Source organism: Mercenaria mercenaria, chromosome 3 (assembly GCF_021730395.1).
Source record: "Mercenaria mercenaria strain notata chromosome 3, MADL_Memer_1, whole genome shotgun sequence".
Taxonomy (NCBI): Eukaryota; Metazoa; Mollusca; class Bivalvia; order Venerida; family Veneridae; genus Mercenaria; species Mercenaria mercenaria.
In genome coordinates this window covers 62228469-62255158 of record NC_069363.1, presented here as the reverse complement: position 1 = coordinate 62255158, position 26690 = coordinate 62228469, and the positions used below count along the sequence as shown (strand labels likewise).

General features: G+C 35.2%; 1 protein-coding gene across 1 annotated transcript in view; it reads right to left on the bottom strand.

Annotated features, from left to right (window-relative positions):
* The window catches only part of LOC128555917 (tyrosine-protein kinase Abl-like), a 64359-nt gene extending 42240 nt beyond the window's left edge, over positions 1–22119 (bottom strand). The window contains exons 1-6 of the mRNA XM_053539736.1: positions 22075–22119; positions 17835–17970; positions 16958–17069; positions 10977–11090; positions 7798–7889; positions 5328–5471 (exon numbers count right to left, since the gene is read on the bottom strand). Coding sequence (XP_053395711.1) covers positions 5328–5471; positions 7798–7889; positions 10977–11090; positions 16958–17069; positions 17835–17970; positions 22075–22119 — 643 coding nt within the window. The remainder of the gene's footprint in view (positions 1–5327; positions 5472–7797; positions 7890–10976; positions 11091–16957; positions 17070–17834; positions 17971–22074) is intronic.
* Positions 22120–26690: the final 4571 nt, after the last annotated feature.

Below are 26690 nucleotides of genomic sequence, written 5' to 3'. Positions count from 1 at the left end.
TACTAAAGCCTGTTTTTTCTTATAGTCTCGTCTAATAACTTTTTCTATTCTAAAAACCTCTTGTTTAGTAGGTAAAAGTTCTTGCTCATAAAATGAACCTTGAATTATTATTTTATTTAAATCTTTTATAGTGTATGTTCTGGGATTTGTATTATTAATTCTATAAATTATAAATATTTCCTCTGTCCAGTTTGGTGTATATCCTTTTTCAAAATGTCGTTTAAGTTTGCTTAAGCGAACTCGATCACCAATTTTAAATTTTGGTTTGCTCTTCGGTATCTTTAAATTACCATATAAATTAAAGTAAACAGTACCTTTATTTAAGTTTTTACTGGCTTCAGTCGGTGTCATTTTTATACTAGAATGTTTTCTTTTGTTATATTTGTCAACCATATCCTGCAAATTATCTAAATAAGCGTAAGTATTATTTGCTGTAAAATATTTCCACATTATTCTTTTTAAGCTTCTATTAAATCTTTCGATTACTACAGCTTTTCCTTCATTAAATGTATAGTACATATTAATCTTATTTTTATGAAAAAATGATTCAAACTTTTTATTATAAAATTCTTTTCCTTCATCTACCCATAAATTTGTAGGTGTTCTACCTTCAGAATTTTTTTTTTCAAATGCTTCAGTAACAGATTCTCCAGTTTTATTCTTTAATGGAATAACCCAAGCATATTTGCTGAATATATCAATAACGGTTAACAAGTACTTTACACCTTTATTATATTTTGAAAAAGCCTGCATATCAACTAAATCAGCAGACCAAGTATCATCAATATCATTAACTATCACTCTTCGTTTCATAAATGTTCGTTTAATTGGTTTATGTAATTCTTCTGCTAATTCATCACTCCATGTTATTTCGGGGGCCTTTTCGAGTAAGCTTTTAGCTTCCAAGGACTTACGTCCAAGTAAATACTCTACCCCCTTTTCCCGTTTTTTGACTTTTGTTTTTGTCCAAGTCCAAGTTTGTATTTCGTTTTAATTGCTGGTTTTACAACTAAATGTTTTGCAATCTTTTCTCCAAATGTTTTTGATTTAGTGTTATTTAAGTTGGAAAGCATTTGCTTGTCACATGTACCTTTTTTTACACCACTGTCGTAGCAAAAGTTATGGGTCTTGCATACTGCGTCCAGTTCACTAACAGGAGGCCCATTACCTAAAGGGTTTCCTGGCCCGCAATAGTTGTATCCTGGGGGTGTTAAACCTTTCTTAGGTAATAAAGGTAACATTGCTTTATGAATATCTAAATTATCCCATGTACTTTTAACAAACTTTGATTTCATTCTTCCACAAGATGAACAGGTAGCCATTATCATTTTTCTCCCTTTTTTGCTGTAACATAATGAGGATTTATATTATCAGTACATTTTCTTTCTTTCAAACAATATATTTTAGTCTGTAAACTCATGTATATATTATATGTTTTTAAAATTGTTTAAAGACTAATAATATAGTTACTATATGTTTGCTAAAGACCTGCCACGGAGGTAGAACTGTGTCAGTATCTGCCACAAAGGCAAAACTTTAGCAAAAATAGTAACTATATTATTAGTCTTATAATAAAATACACCAGGAATGAAAAACATTTATCAATAATAGTTTTAACCTATTATCAATTTGTGACGCACGGTATATATCGGTTTTCAAAACCACTCTCAGGTAATCCTTAGCAAATCAATACATTATTGAATTTCTTTTAGTATTCAGACCTTCCTAGTAACAGAAAACATTTCAAATTGGATTTTACACCGTACGCACTAATACTACAAAATGCCTTCAAAATTTGAAACAAAAAGAATATTAGAAAACACTAATAAAGAAATTAAGCTTTCGCTAGAGTATTTAATTACAATCCAGCGGGGAGAGCTTATAAATAATACAACTTTAGAAAACATAGGAAAAAATATTCAGACATTGGATATTGAATCAATGATAAAAGAAAACGAAAGGGGATTAGAATTTTTAAACGAACTTAAAAAAGTTTTTAAAACTTGAAAGGAGTAGACGAAATTTGGAGGAACAGTTTAAGAGCAGAGCAACAAAAGAAAAAGCTTGTTACTAAAAAGAAAAAGACAACTTGAAATGCCAGAAGAAGAAACTCTTGAAGGCAGAATAGAAAACCCATATATTAAGTTACTTTAAATGTAATATTTTTATTTGTGTGTGTTTTGTTTGTACTATTTAAGTACTTCTTAAAATTTGTTCATTTTATTAAGCATAGCCTTTAATTATTTTTCAGACTTGAGAAGTAGCCCTCAACAAAGTCTCGAGTAACAGAAGAAAACATGCCATGCTGTGTTTATGTTGTAAAATAATATAATAATAAACATATTAAAACTAACGTTTGTAAATTGTAATTAAACAGTTCTGCCAAATTTCTGCCAAAATTCTGCCACGAAGGCAGCAATGTGTCAGTGTCTGCCACTTTGGCAAAACTTTGGCAGAGATACTTGTAATGATTATTGGCTTTAAAACGCAATTGCTCCAATCCTCTATGAGGCTTTTACCATTTGATCTTTGTCTTTGACTTGACTTTGTTTTCAATAATTTAAAACCCTCCACAGGCTTTGATGTTTGAATTACCTGAACTACAAAAGTGTCTTTCCTGCAGGTAAATCAATTAAAATATTTACAGCATAACGTAATGTTTACGTTTCAAAATTTCACAGGACTGCAGGACAAAGAAAATTATATGTAAATATTTGCATATCCATAACTACCTTGCTCAAAATAAAATACTCCGACTAATGCGCTTTATAACTAACAATTGGGAATTCATAAAAGCCAATATTTATGATTGTAATCAATATCAGCTTACAACTGAAGACTAAAACTATTATTAATAAATGTTTTTCAGTCCGGGTATAAAGCTCTCGTTAGGGTTTTTATTTTTAAAGAAAAATATCTGTTTTCTTCACTTTGTTAAAACCTGCGGTAAAACCAGAGGTTTTCATTTGGTTAAACCAGAGGTTTTCACAGTAAGTTGTTAAAACCTGTGGGTTTTTAATTGGTCGGCAATGGTTGGTTTGGGTCAAAGGCGAGGGGTCAAATGAGGTCAAACAGCGCTGGCACCATCATAGCGCTAACTACTACGGTTCACTGTTACACATCCTTTACTATTTCGCCATCCGCCATATACACGATCGAGTCTGAGAAATTTATAGACAGTGGAAACATGGTGAAGACTTTACTTTTGTCTGTCAAGATTGGGGTATCAATCTTGCAGAAGTTTTCCTGACTTCTTTTATCTGTTAATTGTTGCCAAAACAATATACCTACACGTCTAGCAATCTGTGTAGTTGTGTATCGGGCATCCCGCCGTGGGAAACCTTTTACTGTCTGAATGGTTTTGGGCATCAAATGTTTCTAGAGCGAAGGTATATCTAATTGCCTCTCTGTAATATGACTCTCTTTAATATGCTGATTGCACTTAAACCAAGCGAAAACGTAGTTATAATTTAAGAGTATGTATATTTTATCTTAAGAGACTAAATTTTTATGAGTACAAGATCTGTGTTTACGCCTTTAAAAGTTTTAACACGACGATCAAACATAATTTGTACACCAGTTCAGCAAATTAGTTTGTACGAATAGCGTAAATATCGCGGACGAGCACAATGTGAAATTTTCTGAGGTCGCAAAAACAGTAGAGCGTGACGCAACCGAGGGTCAGTGTGGAATGAAAAAAGCGCTGCCGTAGTGTTCAGAGCGCTCAACCCACGTGACTTTTCGGTACAGTACACACGGGAAAAATCGCTAGATTCAGAGATTTGAATAAAATAAAAAGCGTCAAAGACAGGCAAACGAGTTCTAACCTTGCCTAAAAGTGTATGTCATACATTCTAGTTACGTGCACACCGGACTTTGGGCGAAGTGTTTGAGGAAAGTAATGACGCAGATACATTGTCCGTATGAAAGCATTCGTTTGGGTGTGTTTGACGCTTTTCAATCAATTAAAATCCGTAAAGTAATAATGAAATTATAAGCAAAATGTTATCCGAATCGAGCGATTTTTCCCTCGTGTTCGGTACCGAAAAGTCACATGGGTTGGTCACCCTGGTGCTACTCTGTATAGCATTCTTTCGCGTATGCCAGCGTCCGTCAAAAGCGACTCACGCAAAACTAGGGGGTGATACAAAAAATAAGGAGCTGCGAATAATCATTGCCATGATGTGCTAGACTGTACATTGCAACACGTTCCTAAAGCAAGGACCGGCTGTTATATTAGTGCAGATTTTAGCTGATTATATTGAATCTTTTTCCCTTATTTTCTTAAACGAAGAAAATACTAATATCTTACCTTTCGTAAAATACCTATGGGTTACTTGGAGGCAAGGTATATTAAGTTTATCTAAAACTGATATTTGATAAGGACAGAATGAAAATTTCAGTCATCAAAGAGCTATTCATAATTTAAAGGCTAATAACGCCTTTTTGTTTATAATGTGGCTGCCACACATAAAATATACTGATTTCTTGATGCATCTTCTTTTCATTAATTGGTTTCCCAAATATTTATTAAAGATTCGAATACTGATTAATACAATATGAAGTTTTATAGAATTCAATCTTCTTTATATCACCTCCCTTTGTGGTTCTAATGGAATAAATCTATATGCAAAAATGACAGTAGAGTTATCCTAACCATGTAATTAAGCATAACATCTATTTGGACAGCTATTGCATCTGATTTTAACACAGAAATAATTATGGAACTTTAATCTATAGAGAAATATTTACTTTTTATTTAAAACAAAATCTCCATGTCTTTCCATAAATCTTTTAAAACGAATCAGTAACTTAGTAAAATGGATTGTTTTTGAAAATAACTCGTCCAACCTTTATAGGATTTAGTTCCTTGCAACATTTTTATCTTTTTTTCCAAAATTGAATGAAATAATTTGTGGGTCGCCGTTTTAACTCTGAAGCATGAAGCAGTTGGGTCTGCTGTTTTCCTGCATATATCATGGGTATTATTATGATAAAGCATCCATAGAGTGAATAAAATGATTAAAATGTGCATTCGTATCAATGGTAAGTAGACTGAGGGAATGTAAATACCATTTCACCAAAATTATCCTTCGAACAGAAATTCGATAGCATATTACATTCTACTATGAACCCACATTGTTCATGGTGAACTTTTCATTTTTTTTTATATCGTTGATATTAATTGTTAAATACTTTGATTATATGTTTTTATGCATTGTCATTCACCATGTTTTCATTTAGGTTTGGGTCATCAGGTACTGACGGATCACTGTATAAATAGGGATTTTACAACTTTCTCAACTGTAAGAATACACATTACTTACATTTGTAGAAATTGATAAGTTCGAAAATATTATTGAACCATCTCCTTTGCCCTACATATAATCGTCCATTTTTTGAGATAATTCGACAGTGTGTCACATTTGAGTCCGTATTCAGCAACGACAATGTAATATGCCCACGTGCGCCTAAACAGGAATCAAAATACAAATGTCAAATTTAACATACTTTTACGATACTGCTTCATTTCAGGGTGAATTTGATTATCTTCATTTTTAAAGAGTAATATAAATAACGCATTCTTATTTCTGGTATTGAAAGATATTTAAAGAATCACGGAATACTTTACAGCACCTCGTATGTCAAAAGGTATATGCCAAACGCTACTTATAAAAGCATTCTAAGAGGGGGATATAACATACTTACAAAATAAATATGACCGAGTTTTATATGATACAACTAATATAGATAATATTGTGTATGTAATAACTACAATGATAGTAACCCGAACCAAACTTCTCCGAAATAAATTCAATGAATATCCAGAAACACTTTCTTACCGCAGCATGAAATCAATATGTGACAAAAAGAACGAACCATTTTATGCTGTGTGGCCAATATTAGTCTTCAAGGAATGAGATTATTACTAAACCTGGTTATGTGGAAATGCATATCTTTTAAGCCGATAATAGTTTCGCCTATTGTGCGCGCCGCCTTCGTCTAAGCTCCTTATTTGCTTTAGAAAACATTTCAGATTACATAGATAGTATGAAAACACTTGCAAAATTCTCCATGTATTCAAAAGTGAACGAATGAAGGCATATGGATTTACACAAATAAAATGTGTTTTAACAGCAATATCAGAGCAAACTGACACATCATCGTAGTTTGACAAGTTACATTTACGCCACAGTAAATTGCGCTAATTTTTGTACTAGGCTATTTGAATATCATATAACAGACCACAAACTAATAATGATGCAATTCGTTTAACTTTTAAGTGTGACATAGACTTTTAAGGTAGGAGTATGGGTTCTAACGAGACACGTTGTTTTGGTGAATGTCTGTGCTGAATATGCTGAATGTCCATGCCTGCTTAAAAAAGTTTTAGAATCGACAAGAAAAATGACCCTAAATCTTTGACCTCTAACTTTGACCTCTAACTTTGACCTAAGTGTGAGCTTTAAGGTAAGAAGCTGGAAGTTGCTCGTAGCACTTCGTCTTATTGTTGCGGCTATTTGTGCAATGTTATGCACAACAAAGTTACCAGCCGGACAAGATTTTACCTAAAGATCTAAATACTTACCTCTAAGTTTGATATTGACCTGAGTTTAGGGTCTGGATGTTACAAGTAACATGTCTTATGTTTTTATGGCGGTTATTAGTGCAAAGTTATTTAAAAATCTGACAATGTGCAACAATAAAACCGCCGGACAAAATTTTGTGCACATACGGACTCACAGAAGGATGGACACACACAAGGGTATGAACAACGCTTTATGTCCCTAAAACTTCCGCCATTTCATTTGTAGTCGGCTCAGTTTTAAGCATAGAAAGATCTGATTTTCATATGTACAGAGACATCAGTGGCATTCCGCAGCATCATCAACTATTACCCGATATTCTGCCATTTGTGATGCAACGCAGTAGAAAAAACATTGCATCGTAAAATTTCTTTTAATGCTTAATCCAAATAGATGTAGACTCACAGAGAATATGCTTTATTTTGATAACATTTGCTACATCTGCTTGTAAGAGATACGTAGTGATTTAAGCAACAACTGATTAAGATATCCGGAAAATGATTACGTAGACGTAAATATTGATATAATGCAACAATTAGTCAACTGTTGACGATATAATGTAATGACTATTTATGCCGTTATGTGTTTGTTGGTATACATGTACAAACTATATCTAGACATCCACTCTTTGAATAAGCGGCTTCTGTGGATATTTTACAAGCTTACACTAGACTTAGCTGCAAACCCGTACGTGACTTTTACTAAATGTTAGTATAGTTTTAGCGATACACATCCCTGTGCTGATCGGTGGCTACACACATTTGATATAATTTTAGAAACAGACTACACTTTCAGAAGCAAAGAAGTATTTACACTGGTGAAAATAAATTAAAGTTCGAATTTATACAATGTTTTATAAATATAAAAATACTCTTTTCAGGAAAAATTTGTTTTCTTTTTATTTATTTATTTCTTTTTTTTATAAGTAAACTTATACGTTTATTTCGCATTTTACAGCTGATGTGACAAGTCAGCATCTCGATTACAAACATTGTTCTGTGTATGAAACGTTGCCTTAATAGTACTGGGGTTATCAAACAGCAAAACCAATCTTAATATGGCTGCGCCGAAAAATATATATCAGAACAAAAAAATAAAATAAAATAAACAACAACCCCCCAACCCCCCCCCCCCCCCCCCAAAAAAAACAACAAAAAAAAAAAAAACAAAAAAAAAAAAACCAACAAAAAAAAAAAAAACAACAACATACTTTCCGTTGGTCTAACAAGGTATGTTCCGGGAGTACTGCCGGACATTGTAAGCAATCTTGACGCTTCTTTTCTGCTGATGTCAAACCACCAGCTGAAAGTAATCGGTACGTATTCATAAAATGGAACTTATGCCCACTGGGGTTACACTATATCTCAAATAATTACCATCAAGGTACTCATTTTATTGAACATTTTCAGTGCGAAATATTGAGTATCATACACATCTTGGTGTTACCTTAAGTAAAAATGGCTACTTACATTACACGTGTATTTCAAATATTACCCAATCTGCAGCATACATGTTAGGGCCAATAAGAATATATATAATTTTATTAAAGGAAAATATCCTTCAGGTCGCGTATAACACTCTATGACGTTTTTCCCCTTAAAATTTGATTAGATCTGTATCGTGTTTTGGTATATTTTTAAAGTATACATACTTAATCATTTTTGAACTCTTAAGCAGATAAAATCAAAAGATAACAGGTAAGGGTAGATTTCTCGGAAGCACAGAGCACAAAAACACAGCCACAGAGCCACGCATTTGCATAGTAGGCCCAGAACAAAAAGAAGCTGTAATGGAAAAGTATTTCAGACGGGTTGCTTCAAATATCCAACAAGTACATATTAATTTATGCTAAATATAGATGGAGGGGAAGGAAACGGTAAGGGGCAAAATGGGGCCGGGGGGCGGGGGGGGGGGGGGGGGTCGGTGGGGTTGGGAGAACGAGGGGTACGTGGAGGTTGGGAACCAAGGGACTGAACATAGCACAAAGGGAATGCCCTGTTCTTTAAAAACAGTCGCACTACATGGTAAATCACAATAGCGCAGACACTCATGTACCAAAGATAAACACACAACTACGATCAACTGAATAACATAGAAAAATGAACAAGCAACACAAAAGAAAACAGTAGGGCACCGTTATAGACTCACAAGCATACAAACGCACCCACACAGGTAGGAAAAATCAATCAAGTACCGTCTTAGGATTCAGCTGCCAAAACAAGGGGGAGCCACGAAAACTTACTAGGGGGGTGGGATGCAAAAAGTAGCGTAAATGCAAGGGAAAGGAAAGGGAAATAGGGGGAGTGAGGCGGAGGAAAAACGCTTACAACAAACAAGAAAACATACGCAGCAGACAATACAAGACAGACAAAACAACTGCGTCACAATATAAGACACGACGTACTTTTATAAGTACCGTCCAGTTAAATGCACGTGTCGCATTAAACATAACACACAAAATAACTGGTTTTCCTCATTCTACATGAAACTTATAAAAATAAGAAACTTCCGATGGCTGCAGTGCACATCAGGACCCTTTGTAAATGTAAATATAAGATACATATCGCTGTTGAGTAATTTCAATTATTATGAGTAGTAATATGAAATACTTTGTTTTGTTTAAATCATACGCTGGGAAGCCACACTATTTGATTTTTTTATAACTAGATCCCACTCATGCCACTGTAACATGGTTTAATGACTCAGGTTAAACAATTTTTAAGATACAACATTCCTGTAAAGTTTTGTGACTCTACGTCAAATACTTTTGGAGCTACGCGCGACAAAACATTAAAATGACATTTTTTCTAAGGTCAGGGGCCATAACGCCTACAATACTGAATGAATCCGGACGCGAAACCCCAGGTGCACAATTGCACATGCTGACCAATATTCCTGTAAATTTTGATGACTCTAGGTTAAATACTTTTGGAGCTACGCGCGACACAACATTAAAATGACCAATTTTCAACTAAGTCAGGGGCCATAACTCCTACACGACTGAATGAATCCGGACGCGAAACCCCAGGTGCACAACTACATACGCTGACCAACATTCCTGTAAAGTTTTGTGACTCTAGGACAAATACTTTTGGAGCTAGGCGCGACACAACATTAAAATGACCAATTTTTACAAAGTCAGGGGCCATAACTCCTTTCCTACACGACTGAATGAATCCGGACGCGAAACCCCAGGTGCACAACTACACATGCTGACCAACATTCCTGTAAAGTTTGGTGACTCTATGTCAAATACTTTTGGAGCTAGGCGCGACACAACATTCTCGGAAGGACGGACGGACGGGCGGACAAGAGCAAATCTATATGCCCCCACCACTCACGGGGGCACAAAAATGTAAATCACACACTAGGGGTTATTAACTATATTTTAATGAACATACATGGCCAACAGGACATTCTAGAGTTCACATATTTATTACTGTTTTCGTTCTTTAAATTGATGCACTGCTGCATGCTTTTGAAGGTGGTATACTTCGTTTCAAAACTGTCTTAACCTGGGTACACATGTAAGTCTTGTAGACATGTCGTGTATTGAATAGACACTTTAAAATCATAACTAAATTGACGTTGCAAGTAACATACTGCTTAAAATTATTCAAAGAATTTAAAGGTTGCAACGAGCACCTGTAAATGGTTTATGGCATGTAACTTCTTGCCTGATCGTTTGAAAAGAACGATGAATATTTCATTTTATGACAGATCCAAAGGAACTTTTATCAAGCTAAAAGATGACAGTACAATATATATGGGCCGTTCCATGAGGAAATCTGTATTAGTGACACAAAAATCAAAATTGGGATAACAAAATATTCATGAGGAACATCCTTTGGCCTTTCAAATCTGAAAATTTGAAGTAATTATCTTCAATATTCCAAGAGTTACAATGCTTTTAAGTGAGACACCAAAGGCATTTTAAGACGTGACGTAATGAACGTCACGGAAGCAGTATGACGTCGCAATGCATGGTGTATTTTTTAAAGTCATTAATGCAACATATTATACGTCTCACATATTAAACATCATACATTTGAATATTAAGGAACAGTTTAAAATGATTTTTCTGAAAAGTAACTTATCCGTATGTATTTGGTTTCATGACGGACCATTTATCTATACACCTCCATGTTTTCATGATGTAAACATGCTTTGAAATTATCGTTGCCATGGCAACACAAATAACATTTATTTGTAAAATATGGTAAAATGTTTTTTGCCTTGGATAACGTTATTACAATAAAGTTGTTTCTAGATTTTTCATGAACATAAGAAAAAACAGTGATTTTCCAGTATTTTAAACTACTTATTATGCAATAATTATAGCATGTCACTAATACAGGTTCTCATGGAACGCCCCATATAAATACGTACCTTTGTGCCTTAAGTGCGTGGATGTTTTCCGTGACATAGACAAGCGGGATGTAACCTTTCTTACCAGTAGTCAAGTGTTCAGCTAAACACCAGTCGCAGTTATCAGTGAAGTCACTGAAAGCAACAACATTACATGTACACATTAATTTACTTCGACAAGAAAACAAGATCGTAAAACAATTAAGTTTATTTTAAAGTTAGTAAGAATGGACAAAACGAAGGGCTTTAGGATGATTTTTGAAAGGGTTATATTAAATTTTATACCGTTTGTTCTTGAGTAATTATCCTGTTTTGATAGTAAAATAAATCATAACACTTCTGTTTTCAAATAAAGTTGTAATAATCAAAACGGGATGGCACTGCGTTGACCGATTGAATATATCACAAGGTGTTTTAGTATGATTTTACTTACATCCTAAAAGACACTGATGATGTTATGTTTAAATGTTAGTACTTGACAACCCTGTCATACACTTCCACGGCAATCAACTCATAATCGCAAAGGTACATATGCTAATCTCCGTGTACCAGACCGATAACAAAGAGTTTTGTCACAAAGTTTCAGATTTTTGTGATTTTTCTTTTCTTCTATTGATTTAAACATATTTTATTCCTTCCTTTTTATGACAACATATACAATGTACATATACAGAAAATATACAAAACGTTCTAAGAAAGGTAAAGCGGTTGGACCACAAGTTCATATAACAGTAGTAGTTCGGTCCGTCCACGAAGGAATATTTAAAGGAAAATTTTATATTATTGATTGCATTGTATTATCATGAAAAATGACAAAATGTAATTGGAAGAGAACGAAGTTAAGTAAAATGAATAACAACAATGTGGGAGAAGAAGTAGAATGACTTAACTGTAGAAAGTAAGAGAAAGCGAGATAGATGGAAATATAAAGAGAGGGAGAGTCCAGAGTCTTGGGTTGTAACTTGGTGTGAGGTACAACTGCGTTAAGTTAATATAATATGTCAGCAATCAAATATCTTAACGAAAAAGATTTGTATGCTTGATGTATTTTGTACTTCTAGAAAGATCAGGGAATTTTCTTCTTCAGTATAATTTTCATCTCCAAACAAAATAGTACGCGTATTCAGTGGATGAAAAATGCGTGTGGCGTTAAAAAACTGTATTCTTTGTAAAGCACAATGTTTACATTTAAAGAGAAAATGTTCAGCATCTTCAATATCGTGACCACAATCACATGCATCATTGTCTCTCAAATGATTTCTATATAAATCAGCATTTAAATTACTGCATTTATTACGCATTTGAGCATGGAAAACCGAGTACAGCCTTTCGCCAATACAAAAATATGTAGGTACAAATGGAGGGTCGTATTTTAGTTTAAGTTTTGATTTAAAAATATGAATTGTGGAAGACTCTCTTATATCGGATTCTGAATCGTTCCATGAAGAAGACTCTGACGGAAAAAAAACGAGTTTGCAAAAATTTGCGTACGACGAACAACTGTTATATAATCATTCCTGTTTCTTAGAAGATAGGGCACACCATTGGCAACTGTATCTGGAATTAGATTTAATAGATAGTCCGGTAATGTACGATGTTTGGCTTTATACATGGTAACAAGTTTCTGAATGTTTCGTCTATCATACAGAGATACCCAAACAATTTCATTAAGAAGACGTTCGTAAGACCTGTGATAATACGTGCGGCCTGATATTGGAGTTTTTCAAGAGAACGTTTTTCGCAATCTGCACAGCCATCCCAGACTATTGATGCGTATTCTAGAACAGGTCTCATGTAGGATATATAAATCTGATTTAACGTATTTCTTTTTAGTTTGAACTTTAATGCTCTCATTGACCCTTGAATTTTTGAGGCAGATGAAAGTATATTAATGATATGATCGTGCCATTTACCATCTGATCTAAAAGTACTCCTAAATGTTTATGACTGTCAACATAATCAAGAAGAACATTATCAAAGTAAATAGAAGGTTTAACTTCAGATGCTAGTGTAAAAATACCATTTCTGTTTTGTTTGGATTAAAAGTTACTAACCAACGCTTGGACCATTCAACTATTTTGTTTAAGCCGCCATTTAATGTACTTTCAATAGAAGCAATATCAGAGGTGGAAACTGCGAGAGAACTGTCGTCTGCAAAGAGTCGTGTTACACTAACTAGGTTGTCTGCAATGTCATTGACATAGGTTAAAAATAATAAGAGCCCAAGTACAGAGCCCTGTGGAACACTGCAGTGACATACTTACAATCAGAATATGAAGAACCTACAAATACATTTTGATTGCGATTACTTAGATAACCTTAAATCCATTGCAAAATTTATTTGCCCAATAATTCCGTTTTGTTTTAATTAAAAAAGTAATCCACCATGCAAGACATGGTCGAAGGCTTTTGAAATGTCACAAATCATACATGTTGAGATTTTATTATCGAATGAGTAACAAATTTGATGATAAATGTCTAACAGCTGATATACTGTAGAGTGCCCTAGTAAAAAACCCGATTGCCTTTCGTAAATAACTTATTAGCAAATAGATGATTGTAAATGTGTTTAAACATAACTCTTTCCATAACCTTACCAACACAGCTGATTAAAGATATAGGTTTACAGTCTGAAGGACTATTTTTATTACCTTTCTAAAAAAGCGGCATAACTACGGATGATTTTCGGATTGCGGGATATTTTCTTTCGGATAACGACCTATTACAGAGAATACACAATGGCTTACAAATTGAGTCTTTACATTCTTTTGTGACTTATTTCATCGGACCCAGATGATTTATTTGAAACGAGAGAAGATCAGATATCAATAATTTCTTGTTCCTGAATATGAAAATCCTGTAAGACGCTATTAGTTTTTGGGAAAAAGTCTGGAAGGTGTGTTCGTGAGTCGTCAACTGTATATATAGATACAAAGTAATCATTTAAACAATTCGCTTTTTCGGTATCTGACGTATACATTACATCATTGCAATCGATAACAACATTTAACGGTGGTATAATTTCACAGATTTTTTAGTGTCTTTTACTAGTTGTTTAACTTCTTTCCAGTACGATCTAGGATTATTATACATGCTATGACTTAATGTAGATTCTTAATCATTATAGTGTTTTTGTTTAGCATGTGTTTTAAGATTACTTACTTTATTCTGAAGTTTTTTATAAACGTTCCAGTCATTTTACCTGATTTTATAGCTATAGATTTTTGACGGTCTCTATTACGGGAAGTTCGACGAATGAATGAATCGTACAATGGTCTATCCTTTGGCCTTATCGTTACATAGTTGGACGGAATACAGCTTTTTGCTGGTTCCAGTAATTTGATATTAAGCCTCGTCGATTGTGTTTAAATTAAAAAATGACCAATCAGTTGAAATGATCAAGTCGTTGAGTTTATCGAAGTCTGCACGATTATAATACCACACTAGTCTTTTATAATGAACAGATGGGGATAACTTAAACTTCATGTAAATATGGAATAGTAATAAATGCCAATCTATTTTACAGATTTTCTCATATGATTGATTGGAATAATTCATGACCATAGAAAAGTTAATAAACTGTAAATAAGGAAGGTAAAGCGATGAGAACACCCTCCTGTTTGCAGCATTAGGAATCCACTACGCCCCTTGTGCTCCAAAAATACAAAGAAAAACTAGAAATGTGTCATAGACACGGTTGCCCCCGCAACATGAGAATGGTCACAGGCATGGTACTGCTCACAAACTAAAAGAAGGACCCTTGGCCCTATTTATTTACGAAAAAAATATATTGTAAGAAAACCAGAAAATTTAGTAATCTGTTTATGTAGTGAAAACAAAAGGACTATGACCTTGACCTTTAAGCTAATGAAATGTTTTTGCGCGTGACACATTGTCTATCCATGCTTATCATTTGTGTCAAATTATTTTGAAATCGGATTATGCATGTCAAAGTTATGGCCCGGACACGAAGACCACATTATAATTATATATTTAGTTCAACCAATGACTGTGACCTTGACCTTTGAGCTAGTGAAATGGTTGTTGCGCGTTGCATATTGTCTATCCATGCTTAGCAGTTGTGATAAATTATTCTGAAATCGGACCATGCATGTTAAAGTTATGAAAATTGGCTCGACCAAGGACTGTTACCTTGACCTTTCAGCTAGTGAAACTGTTTTTACGCATGTCACATTGTCTATCCATGCTTATCATTTGTTTTAAAATTATATTGAAATCGAACCATGCATGTCAAAGTTATGGCCCGGACATGAAGACCACTTATGTAGTGAAAATTGGCTAAGTTCGCCCAAGGAATGTGACCTTGACCTTTCAGCTATTGAATGGTTTTTGCGCATGACACATTGTCTATCCATGATTACCATTTGTGTTAAATTATTCTGACCATGCATGTCAAAGTTATGGCCGGACACCCTTTCCAGAACATACAAACACACAGACACACACACGGACAGGGGTAGCAGTATATGCCCCCACCCCCATTTTATGGCGGGGCATAATCAAAAAGTGAGCTTCAAGTTAGAGTTGGGGCAGCCAGCTCGCAACTGATGCTACTTCGTAAACAAAAGATTAAGATATGCGTAAGCATAAAACGGGCATTTAGAAGATCGGAATTGATACTAAATAATACCACTAAATGATATTGGCTCATGAGATTAATAAAAAGAAGGATAAGGAAAGCAACTAATAAGAAACTAATTGGAATTGCCAAGTTTCCAAAACGTAGCCTCCCAAAATAAAACAACACAACAGTGAATGTATGTGTATACAAAAACATAGAAGTAAAACAAATATGCACGGACAAACCAAACACATTAAGGAACTTAAAACACACAGTGGGGTACCGCCCGTAAAACACCAGATGGACACTTAAATTCTCAATCTTTATTATCTCCCTGGTCCAAAGTTACAGGACAGTGTAAATAAAAGTTATCCCGGTCAGGTGAATCCCTTACATACGTATTAGTAACTAAAGGCACAGTTAGCAAATCACACAAACTGTCTTTGCAGAAAGTTGAGCAACAACAGAAAATCTATTAGGTTCCCGAAGAAACAAGCAGGAAGACAAACATCAAAATAAATCAGTCCCAGTAGACTTTAAGGACTTCTTGTTTTGGAGTCTTCCACTTGTCCTAGATGATAGCATATCTTCCAATAATTGCAGAATAGCTGAACCCGAAACATGCGGTGTGTCTCAAAAAAGTTAGGTCATAACTTCTTTTAATCAAACTTTCAAAAATATTACCAAAAATATTTGGGTAATATCCATGACTCAGAACCTTACGAAGTTTGTAAATAATATACACATAAACATCTGGCTTTTACAAAGTTTGGCGCAGATGTGTCTTCAAATTGCTATGAAATTTGAAAACCCAAATCCGAATATCGGTAGTAAATTTTTGTAAAATATTTACGCAGTTGAGCGTTAGCCTTGCTGAATGAGTATTTTTGGGTACATGTAATATATTGGTTTACGTTCATGGAAATCTTCAACATAATTATAAACTCTAGCAAATCTAGTTAATTGAGAACAATAGTATGGGTAATGTTATTAGAAATAGAGAGATATAAATACAAAACAGGAAACAACAGTATCCGAATGGTTAGTTTTATTTAACTAGAACACCCGGTGATAATTAGTATTAACAATTTGAGCAAAAACGGATATCCACTCAAAAATATCATCCGGATAGGATGATGTTCTATTAACGTCTGCAGGCTTATCTTGAGAAAGGCTCAACATAAAGCCGCTTTCATAATAGTACAAAACAATTGGTTCCCATAGGAATTCTAACCTTCCCTGTTGGAACGCTGCATTTCCAAACTGGATGTTGCTTGAAAATAAAAAGTGGAGGGTTTTACACACTTTATCGCAAATCCACATGGTAAAATAATTAATAATGCTGGCAGTAAAATCTAAAACATGATTTATGGTAAACGCTCAATAGATGTACACTTCCAACTATAAATATTTAAAATACCTCAACGTTTCTCCACGAAGTTTCAGTTTGTCTCGTTCTTTGAAGCTAATTTCGTCCTCAGAAAATTGATTAAAATCAAAAAGTGCTGTTACTATTCTCGCCCCCTGGACGGCTAAAAATTAAAGTGACACAGTTTCTCTTAAAATATGCCCAGTACATATAGAAACGCAACGTTTTTCCTTTATAATTTCCTTGTACATGTATATTTGAATTATATCAAGGGTCCAAATTTACGTTTGAACAAGCACACAGTTAAAAACGTGTAAAGCACCATTTGCATTTACCAGTGCAAGGCATCTTCGGTTAAAAAATATTGACTGTAGACCAAGTATTGCGTTTCTAATGTACTCAGTATAAGATATCAAATTGTGTATTTATATCAAAACTAAACTTGTTTTTTAGGCCAAGCACATTCTAGTCTAGAAACTGTTTTAAGAAAATCATTTGTTAGCATTATTAGCACGCAACCAATAACAATAATAAGAGACTCGAAATAAGTCTGTTTATGAGAAGAAATAAAAAGTACAACGTTAATACTTCTCCTGCCCCCTAGCACCGGCTTTTGCGGAACTATTTTAAAAATAAGCATCGAATGGACTCAATGATCCAAAAGGACAAGAAAATATAACAATAATATGTCTAAGAACATTTTATTGCCACCAAACAACATTTAAAGACAGCTGTAGTGACTGTTAATTAACTCTACACAATTCATGACATTTTCCCAATACATTTAAAGTTATTGATCTTACAATGCTTTGAGCACAAGGCATCGTCAATAATATATTGAAATTGCAGCAAAATCGTCACATTTTTCAGAAAGGAGCCACTGTTTCTACTTGTAAGAACGAAAGACAGGTTCAGAAAAATACCTTACCATCAGAACTTTGAGCTTTCACAGGCTCGAATAAAGTGTAGTCATGAACTTTTTCATTACTATCTCTACCGTCACTGTTGACTGACGTAAGCTCTTTTCTAGTGTTTGAAACGTCTTGGTACAAAGGCTCTCCTTTCTGAAATAAATGTAAGGCAATTATGTTTTGAACAGTTCTGCTTGTAGTTTGCTTTTCCAACTGAATATAAGAATATTCCATACAACTGTTCAATAGAATATGTTTTTCACAAACATTTACTGTAAAGGGAATGGACGAACTGGCATATTTTCATGTAATTTTGATATAATTACGAATACTTTCAATATCCTTAGAACAGCGGGCCCATTTTTTTACAATCTCGCCAGGCATATGTATATTTTTGACAACACAGGAAATGACGTCACTCGACCTTCAGGATATTTTCGGAAGTAACGAAAATGAAAGTAGACATGCTAAACTTGAAAACGAAAGTCGCCTTAATATTGTTCGATAGTCAAGGGTCACGCGTAGGGGTCACCCCGTCAAAATGTGTGTGCGTGGACTTCGTTCTTTTTTTGCAAATGGGTTGTCAATTTTAGGCAGTTTCTAACGATTTGAAGATACCTTGGCTTTAGCACGACATGTCAGTTTTTCATCTACGAAACATAATTGAGTCCGGGATACACAAATCCCACAGGGGTCCGTAACGGAGCAAGGGTACATGATTTTTGGAACTTCGTCAAATCGCTCAAACGGTCCTTATTGATGTTGTCTGAAAGTGTCAGTATATGCCTCGGATGAAAGATATTTCTGTATTTGAAAGCTGTAGACCTAGACATTTCAGAAATATTTTCAAAATGAATTTTGTTTAATAAATGTTGATTCTACGGAAGCGTGAAAGGGCCATCAAACGTTAATAAAATTTAATTACGTTACAGGTGCGGAAAGGATAATTATAAACAAACTTATGAATATTCTTTATGCACCAGCATAAACAATGGAATATTTAAATTAGGAATAACAAAAGCCCAGAAGGATATCAGCTGTCAAAATGAATTAATATGTGAAATTAACTAAACAATATAGCGGATCTATCAAATAAATTAATATGCAAAATAGGTTTGCATACCTTATTAAAATTGGTCAGTTTAATTATATTATAATGTTTAAATTTATTCAGTTAAAACATGGACGGAGAACAGGAAATGAACAAATGTTGTAAAAAATACATTTATTTTCTATACACTGAGAAACATGTACTTTGGAAATACAGCGATTATACAACAAAGAAGACACTCTCCTTCAATATATTGCTTGTTTGTAAGGTATTTTGTTACAAAAATGAGTAAATTGACAAATTGATTTCAATGCTGTTATGCAATGTTTAGGCCCAAAAGCCTTCTAGATTTTCGAGTCAAACATTTTGATCGTGCTTCGGGTTTAGAATTTTCATAAAATTCCATTTCATTTGCAAAGGCGTTCATATAAGTAATCGAAACAGTTGCAATTTAGCGGCTTCGACATGCACAAAATATTTGAATAACTGGTGAAAAAGTTGATATCTTACTGCAATATTTTGTAAAAAAGCAGATAAAAGGCCTACAAAAGAAAATAACTTGAACATGAAACGCTGTGTTTTATTTGGAATATGTTCTTTGAATATTTAACGCAATAAGTTAGTTGTTCCCTTCCACTATTTGCAAAAAAATATTATTGTAGAATGTTTTTAAGGATCTTTGAAGGCATTGTTTGGCAGTATGTTTAGAACGCGCACTTATTTATTTTTCAATTAGATTTTCTCGAGCGATCGACATATTATGTGATACGCCAGAGATAAATGTCTATCGCTCGAATTGTTAAGATATGATTCCGGGCGCTTGGGTAAATTTTTCGATCGGTCTTAATAAGATGTGGAACCGAGATAAGATTTCGAGCGCTTGAGATAATATACCGTGCGCTCAAGATAATAAGCCACGCTCCCGAGATAATTTCTTTTTCAAACCATGTGACCATGATGGTTCGAGATTGATCACGCGAGTTTCACAGCTTACACATGTGTAAGAACACATTCTGGAGCAAGTCATGGCCTAAAATAGTATAAACAGTCCTAGTTTAAAGGTTTATTGATACAAAATCCCCAACTGGAAGACCTAATGATGCCGTCAAAGATGGAGGAGCAGGAGTTTTCATTCAATACCCATCTGGCAAGAGAGAAAAAACTACATGCAGCCACAGGAAAACACTGCAGCAATTACAAGGCAGAGACTGAAGCACTCATGAAGGCCGTCTCAATGGTTGAAGACTCCGCAGAAGAAAGCTCCTCAGTCGTCTTTCTCACAGATGCACTGTCTGTCATGGAAGCTCTGATCAACAATAAAGCTCCGCAGCTAGCCAGGAGAATGCAGAGCCTGAGTATAACCTGCAAAGTAGCACTTCAGTGGATTCCATCCCATTGTGGACTTGCAGGCAATGAAGAGGCAGACAAACTGGCTAAGCTAGGAGCTCAGTCAGAACAACCAACAGAACCTGTGAGTTACAAGGAGAAAGTCACCATCATCAAGGCACTAACGAGACCAAGGATGGAGGAAGATGTTTTTCATCTCCTTGATCGGTCTGAACAAGTAATGATAGTCAGGCTCCGCTCAGGGCACAACAAGCTCAATGCTCACATGTACAAGAAATACAGACTGACATCATCGCCAACTTGTCCATGTGATGAAGAAGATCAGACTGCGGAGCTTATACTTCAGAAATGTAAAATGCATGACCAGGAGCGAGCTGCGACTTTGCCGATAGATACCTCAATCCATCAGAAACTATATGGAGGCATTGAGGATCTTCGGCAAACCACAAGTTTCATCGAGGCTACTGGTCTGACAGTGTAGACGCGAACGACAAGAAGAAGAAGAAGAGACCTAATGATCTTTTCTGTCCATGAGTATATATAATATTGTGGTATATATGATATGTTATAACGCAAAATGTTTGGATTAAAATTTGCATATAACATCTACAGTTGTTGATTACTTGTAACATCTATAAATAAAAAAAGTTGTTTTTTTATAACATTCCATTTTTAAATTGGTTGAAAATGTGAGAAAATTGTAATGAAATACTTCATTGTATTAAAGAGAAGTAATCCTGAAGAAAATGCACCAACACTTTTATTTCATTGGGATCATAGTACACATGAGCTTGTAATGTATATATATATATACATGGATGGAATAGCTAGGACAAGAAACTTGACAGAAAATATTTTACAGACAAGGAAGGAAAAAAATTAAAGTTGACTTTTGACCTCCAAGTGTCACCTTGACCACAAAGCAAGAGATCTAGATGTTGTGCATGGCACATCGTCTTATTATAGGGCACTTATGTGCCAAGAAAAGTATTAATCCTTTGATGGATGCCAGAGTTTGGACCTCACAGGAAAAACACCCTATTGCTGTTTGACCTTCAAGTGTGACCTTGATTTTTGACCGAGAGGTATTGGTCTTGCGCATGACATGCCGTCTCATGGGGAACATTTGTGTAAACTAATATTAGAATCCCTTATTGGAGGACAGGGTCATGAGCCGGACGAGAAAAAACTATTTACGTTTGACCTCTGATCGTAACGTGACCTTGATCTTTGAGCTAGGGGTCTGGTTGTTGCGCATGACATGTCGATTTATTACGGGTATTAGAATCCATTCAAGGATGACAAGAGTAAAGATGACAGAGTTATTGACCAGACAGGATAAAAGCACTATTGATCTTTGACCTCCGAGTGTTACTTTGACATTTGGGCTAGAGGTCTAGGTGTTACGTATGACATGACTTTACATTATGGGATACACTCGTGTCAAGTAATATTAGAATCCCTTTCAAGAATGAGTTATTAGGCAGGTAGAAAAAAAATACTTGACTGTTGGCCTCCAATGGCGATTTTGACTTTAAAGCTAGGATTCTGGGTTCTGTGCATGACACATTGTATGTTTATAGGTTATGTTTGTGCCAAGTAATTTTGTAACGCCTTAATAGATTGCAGAGTTCTGGACCGGACACGAAACTGACTCTGTTGATACCACGTGCACTTTTGACCCCTAATATGTGACCTGGACCTTTAAGTTTGGGTCTGAATGCTGTGCACCATACATTGTCCTATTATGCTAAACAGTTGTGCCAAATAATATTAAATTCCTTTGATGGATGGTCAAGTTATAGAACGGACATAAAAAATAGCTCCGTTGACATCTGACTTCCAAGTTTGCCCTTTACCTTTAAGTTACGTGTCTGAGTTTTGCACATGACACGTCGTGTCATTATGGGGAACATTTGCAATGAGAAGTATTGAAATCCCGTAACAGTTTACAAAGTTATGGACACGAAATCGCGGACGTACAGAATGACGAAACGACAGAATGGCAGACGGACGGCAAAGCGCAATTCTAAAGTCCACGAAACTGGTAAGGGACAAATAAGGCATTGCCAAGATACGAGTTATATGACCGAGGATAGAGACTAAGCCTTAAGTGTATTGAGCAAAGAAATAGGTCCAATCGCTAAGGCGACTTTGTCTTTGACTAGCTGACAAACTATGTAGAATGTTTTTTGTTAAAATCGTAGAGCAGGTAAGACCTATATATCTCGCATATTATTTTTTTCTCTGCCTGCTAAATGATTTCGTAAGTAACTTGAATTATGAGCTAGATAATTTCAGGGATCAGGCAAATCACCCAATGTTTTCATCTAATGATAATCAGCTCAAACTCCTATAGGCTGGGTATACTATGCTTGACTAGTTGTTCAGTTTACGTTCCCGTCAGGCAATGTCTTTGAATTAACAATTAACGAGTCCTATCGCATATATGCTCAGACTATGTCTTCTTATTCGAAGCTGCATCTCAGTATGCTAAGCGCCTATATGCTATCATATATAGCATTCAACTACCATATAGGTATAGCTCCGATGCTTTGGCTGTACTTCGTCAGTAACGCTGAACCTCGTCTGTGTGCTACAACTCTCCTACTGTATCCATTAGATTACCAAACTAAGTGTCTCTGCCTCAGCTTTCCGATTTCAGTCTATATTTGCTATCGTTTATAGCATTTGACTATCCCGTAAAGGTATAACTTCTAAGCGCTGGCACTATTTAAATCTCAAAATTGCGATTCTTCTTTAGTCTTAAACGAATTCTTTTATATAATTTATCCGCCCTGACAGTGTATCTTTTCAAGGTACTGGGATTAATTATAAATTGTGTTTATATCAACTACTGGACACAGAATGAATTCACTGTCACCCGTCTGCCTTTTCATACCCTAGCAGAAGTGCGTTTTGGTGCTATTTATAGCATTTGTTTTCGACAAATCTCTATCAAAGGTGAAAAATCTGATTGCCTTGTCAAAGCAACATGAGTATCATAAAAATAGTTAACTTTTTTTTATTTGTAAAAACATGGTCATGGCCGCTAGTGGGCGGGTCTAGTTGCATATGTGTTTTGGCTTGAAACTCAGTGGGGAACAAACCCTCTTGTTGAACGGTAGTTTGACATTTTTCTCGAGCGCATAATGATTTTTCTCAAGCGCCCGTCATCTTATTTCGACCTAACGACACACGTATACTTCCATAATCCATTTAAAACATTTAAGGTAGATGATCCGTAATGACAATCAGTAGATTACGTATTCTTCTTATCTAACTCCGGCATTATCCGTTTTTTAAGAAAAGCCACGTGAGCGTTGGCCTATATTTACGTTCTTAAATGTCGATTTCGCACAGAAATTGCAGTTTCATTACCTTACCTTTTTTCAAATGAATCACCAGATAAGAGCTCCGCAAAGCAGGGAAATATATGCCCGAAGAGCTGTATATTAGATGAAGAGGAACGCAATTTGTGACCTTGACTTTTCATGCACTCTGCACATCGTTTTAATGCCACCTACTAATGTCAGGACCTGGAATGGTTATTAAGGACACAAAATACGTCAGAGGGATATGACATTGCTGTGACAATGACAATTTATGTACAAACCTTGTTCATGCACTTTGCACATCGTCTTATCCCCACTTACCATGTCAACACTGAAATCAGTACCTTGAGTGGTGATAAAATTATGCTGTGGACTCGAAATATGAGGGACTAATTTGGCCTTTGAGCTCCATTTCTGGCCACTTCCTTACCTAACAACCTTGTTCATGCGCTCTGCACACCGCCTCATCGCCATTCATCTATGTGACAAGTTGAAATACATTGAATAGTTTCATTTTTTTTAGCTCCGGGCACGAAATAAAAGTGGTATATTTTATATTTGGGCTCATTTTGTGACCTTTACCTTTGACCTACCAGCCTGGTTCATATGTTCTGCAGGTCATCTTATCGCCAACTACTAATAGGCATTCGGCACGTTTGTTTGATCAATAATACACATGTAATGCTATATATGATAAAATACATAAATAGCAAGTCCATGAACTAAAAATATATCCAGCACTTATTTACTATTTATTACCTTAGTAAAGGTGAATAAGTTGACTGTGCTGCATTTAAGGGCTACCTTCAAAAAAAAGGCCAAACATTTGCATGCTAACAATACCCTTCGTACGTATCTTTCAGTTCCTGGTAGATCATTTACATGTCGTTGTTCATTCCTGAGAAATAAGATTTTTACGTTTCGTGGCTATTCGAATGCTACAATTAACAGCCATTCCAAAGTTTCCACAATAGAATACAGCCACGTGCGTGTAAGAATTTATTACGCCTATGCACCTTGCACACCTTAAGCGAATTACATTTTTATATGTATCACAATTTGTTTACTTTCGTTTTGCCACTCACCATACTCAACCCTGAAGTGTTTGAACAAAAAACCTCTTCAAATTGTCACAAAATAAAACACACTGAACAATATTTTAAATTAAGCTCGCAAGGCACATGCCTGGTAAGAGAAGCTTTTGTTAACAATTTTATTTTTCTACTTGTTAAAGTCTGCAAGAAAATTTGATATATGAATGAAGAAGGTCATTAATCCTTATCATGCTGGACACGACTGATTCTGCCTTTGCGACCAATGTAGATCATGACCAGCCTGCACATCCTGGTACTGTCCAAATTGAAGATGGACAAGTTGACATGTTCATTATAGAAATTTAGCAGGGTTAGGGTTAACGAATGAATGATAAATATTCCAAACAAAAATCACTTGAGTAAAGGTAATTAAACACCTTATACGGTCCCTGGCTCGCGGATTTTGCTTTTTCCGCGTTACCACCGGCACAAATATTAGCCTTGAGTGGAAAATTGCGATGATTTTTTCACACTGAACGGCTTTTGGTAAAAGCGAAAATTCGCGATGATTTTATAAAACACGGCAATAAAAGTATCAATAAATGCCCGCGGCGAGTCACGAGGTATAATCTCAGCGGGTCGCGGTGTATTACGATGGATCGCGGTGAACCACCGGCAATCACCGCGAAATCCAGGTAAATTTTGTAGGTTAAATACATACAAATGTATCTACTGTTGTTACATGTATAATTGCATTAGTTTTTCTGTTACAATGTACAAATAATAGGGTTTAAGAACAAATTAATAGAATTAATGTTGATATGGAATCTTTCCATTAGTTTAATAATTTATCTATAGTATTTATCAAATAAAAATTTATTCCTATTTTACCTTCTAGATAAATTTTAAAATTTACATGTAGGGCTTTTCGTCTCAATTTTGCAATTTTTAAGGTAAATTTCAATTATTTCCTTTAGAGGATAAATGTTTATATTTATTCGCACAATCAAACAGAAATATAAGTTACATATAGCATTTCACAAAAACTGTCTCATGTCATTGTGGAGTATCGAAGTTGGAGAAAAATAACTGACCCGTTTCACACTTGCAAGAAGTGTCACTTTTCATACTGTATATTGTCATCAATATTTTTTATGCATAGTCAAATATGATACACGTACTTGACACTTGACACTTTTCTATTTCTGTAATGAAACAGGTGCACAATGTGTTATGTTTTATCTGTTCAGATATATTAATTATTTTAGTTTTCTACACTGTAGTATTGGTGTATCGTTATACATGCGTATATACTACAGATGACTGAAAATGAGCTAAATAACTCATGAAATCAAATTAATGCTTGCAAAATACAAAACACTATTTTCTTTCATCTTGTTTAAATGAATTAACAAATTTCACAGTAGTACATGAATATATACATGTATTATACGAGTTCAATGACATAACGATATTAAATTTCATAACCCTGATGTTTAAAAAAAAATCCGTGCATTTATCAAATTATATGATTTAATGGAAATAATACTTGAAACAGAAAAGTACGAAGAAATTAATTATTCAAACATATAAAACATTGTTTAATTTCTTCATTTCTTATCACATCATAGTGTTGAAAATGTATACAGTACAACAGGCCACTGCATTTACCTGTAAATCGCGGCGATTCATCGCAATTCACCGCGAACCACCGGCACTTCATCGCGATGCGCCGCGACCCGTCATCGCGGGACACAGCAATCGATTTTATTGCATTTGGTCGCGGCGGAAGCTGTAAAATGTGTTGCGGAGATGCATGAAAAAACGCGCATCCCGCGGCTCAGGAAATTGTCCGCGCTAGGGTCCAATCGCGGGGAAGCGCGAACTTTGAAAAATCTGCGAGCCAGGGACTGTATGAACCTGACTAGTACCCATGTTGTGTGTCAAATGGTCTATTGATGCGTCACATGTGATGCGTTGTTTGTCACCTTCAGCTTTCAGCTTCCTTGTTTTAGGTGAAAAGGAAGTCGAGTGCATAAGCCTTTCCTGTCACAACAAAGTCTCCCAGTAGACAAGCCCTATGCAGTGCCTTCTCTTCGCGACACA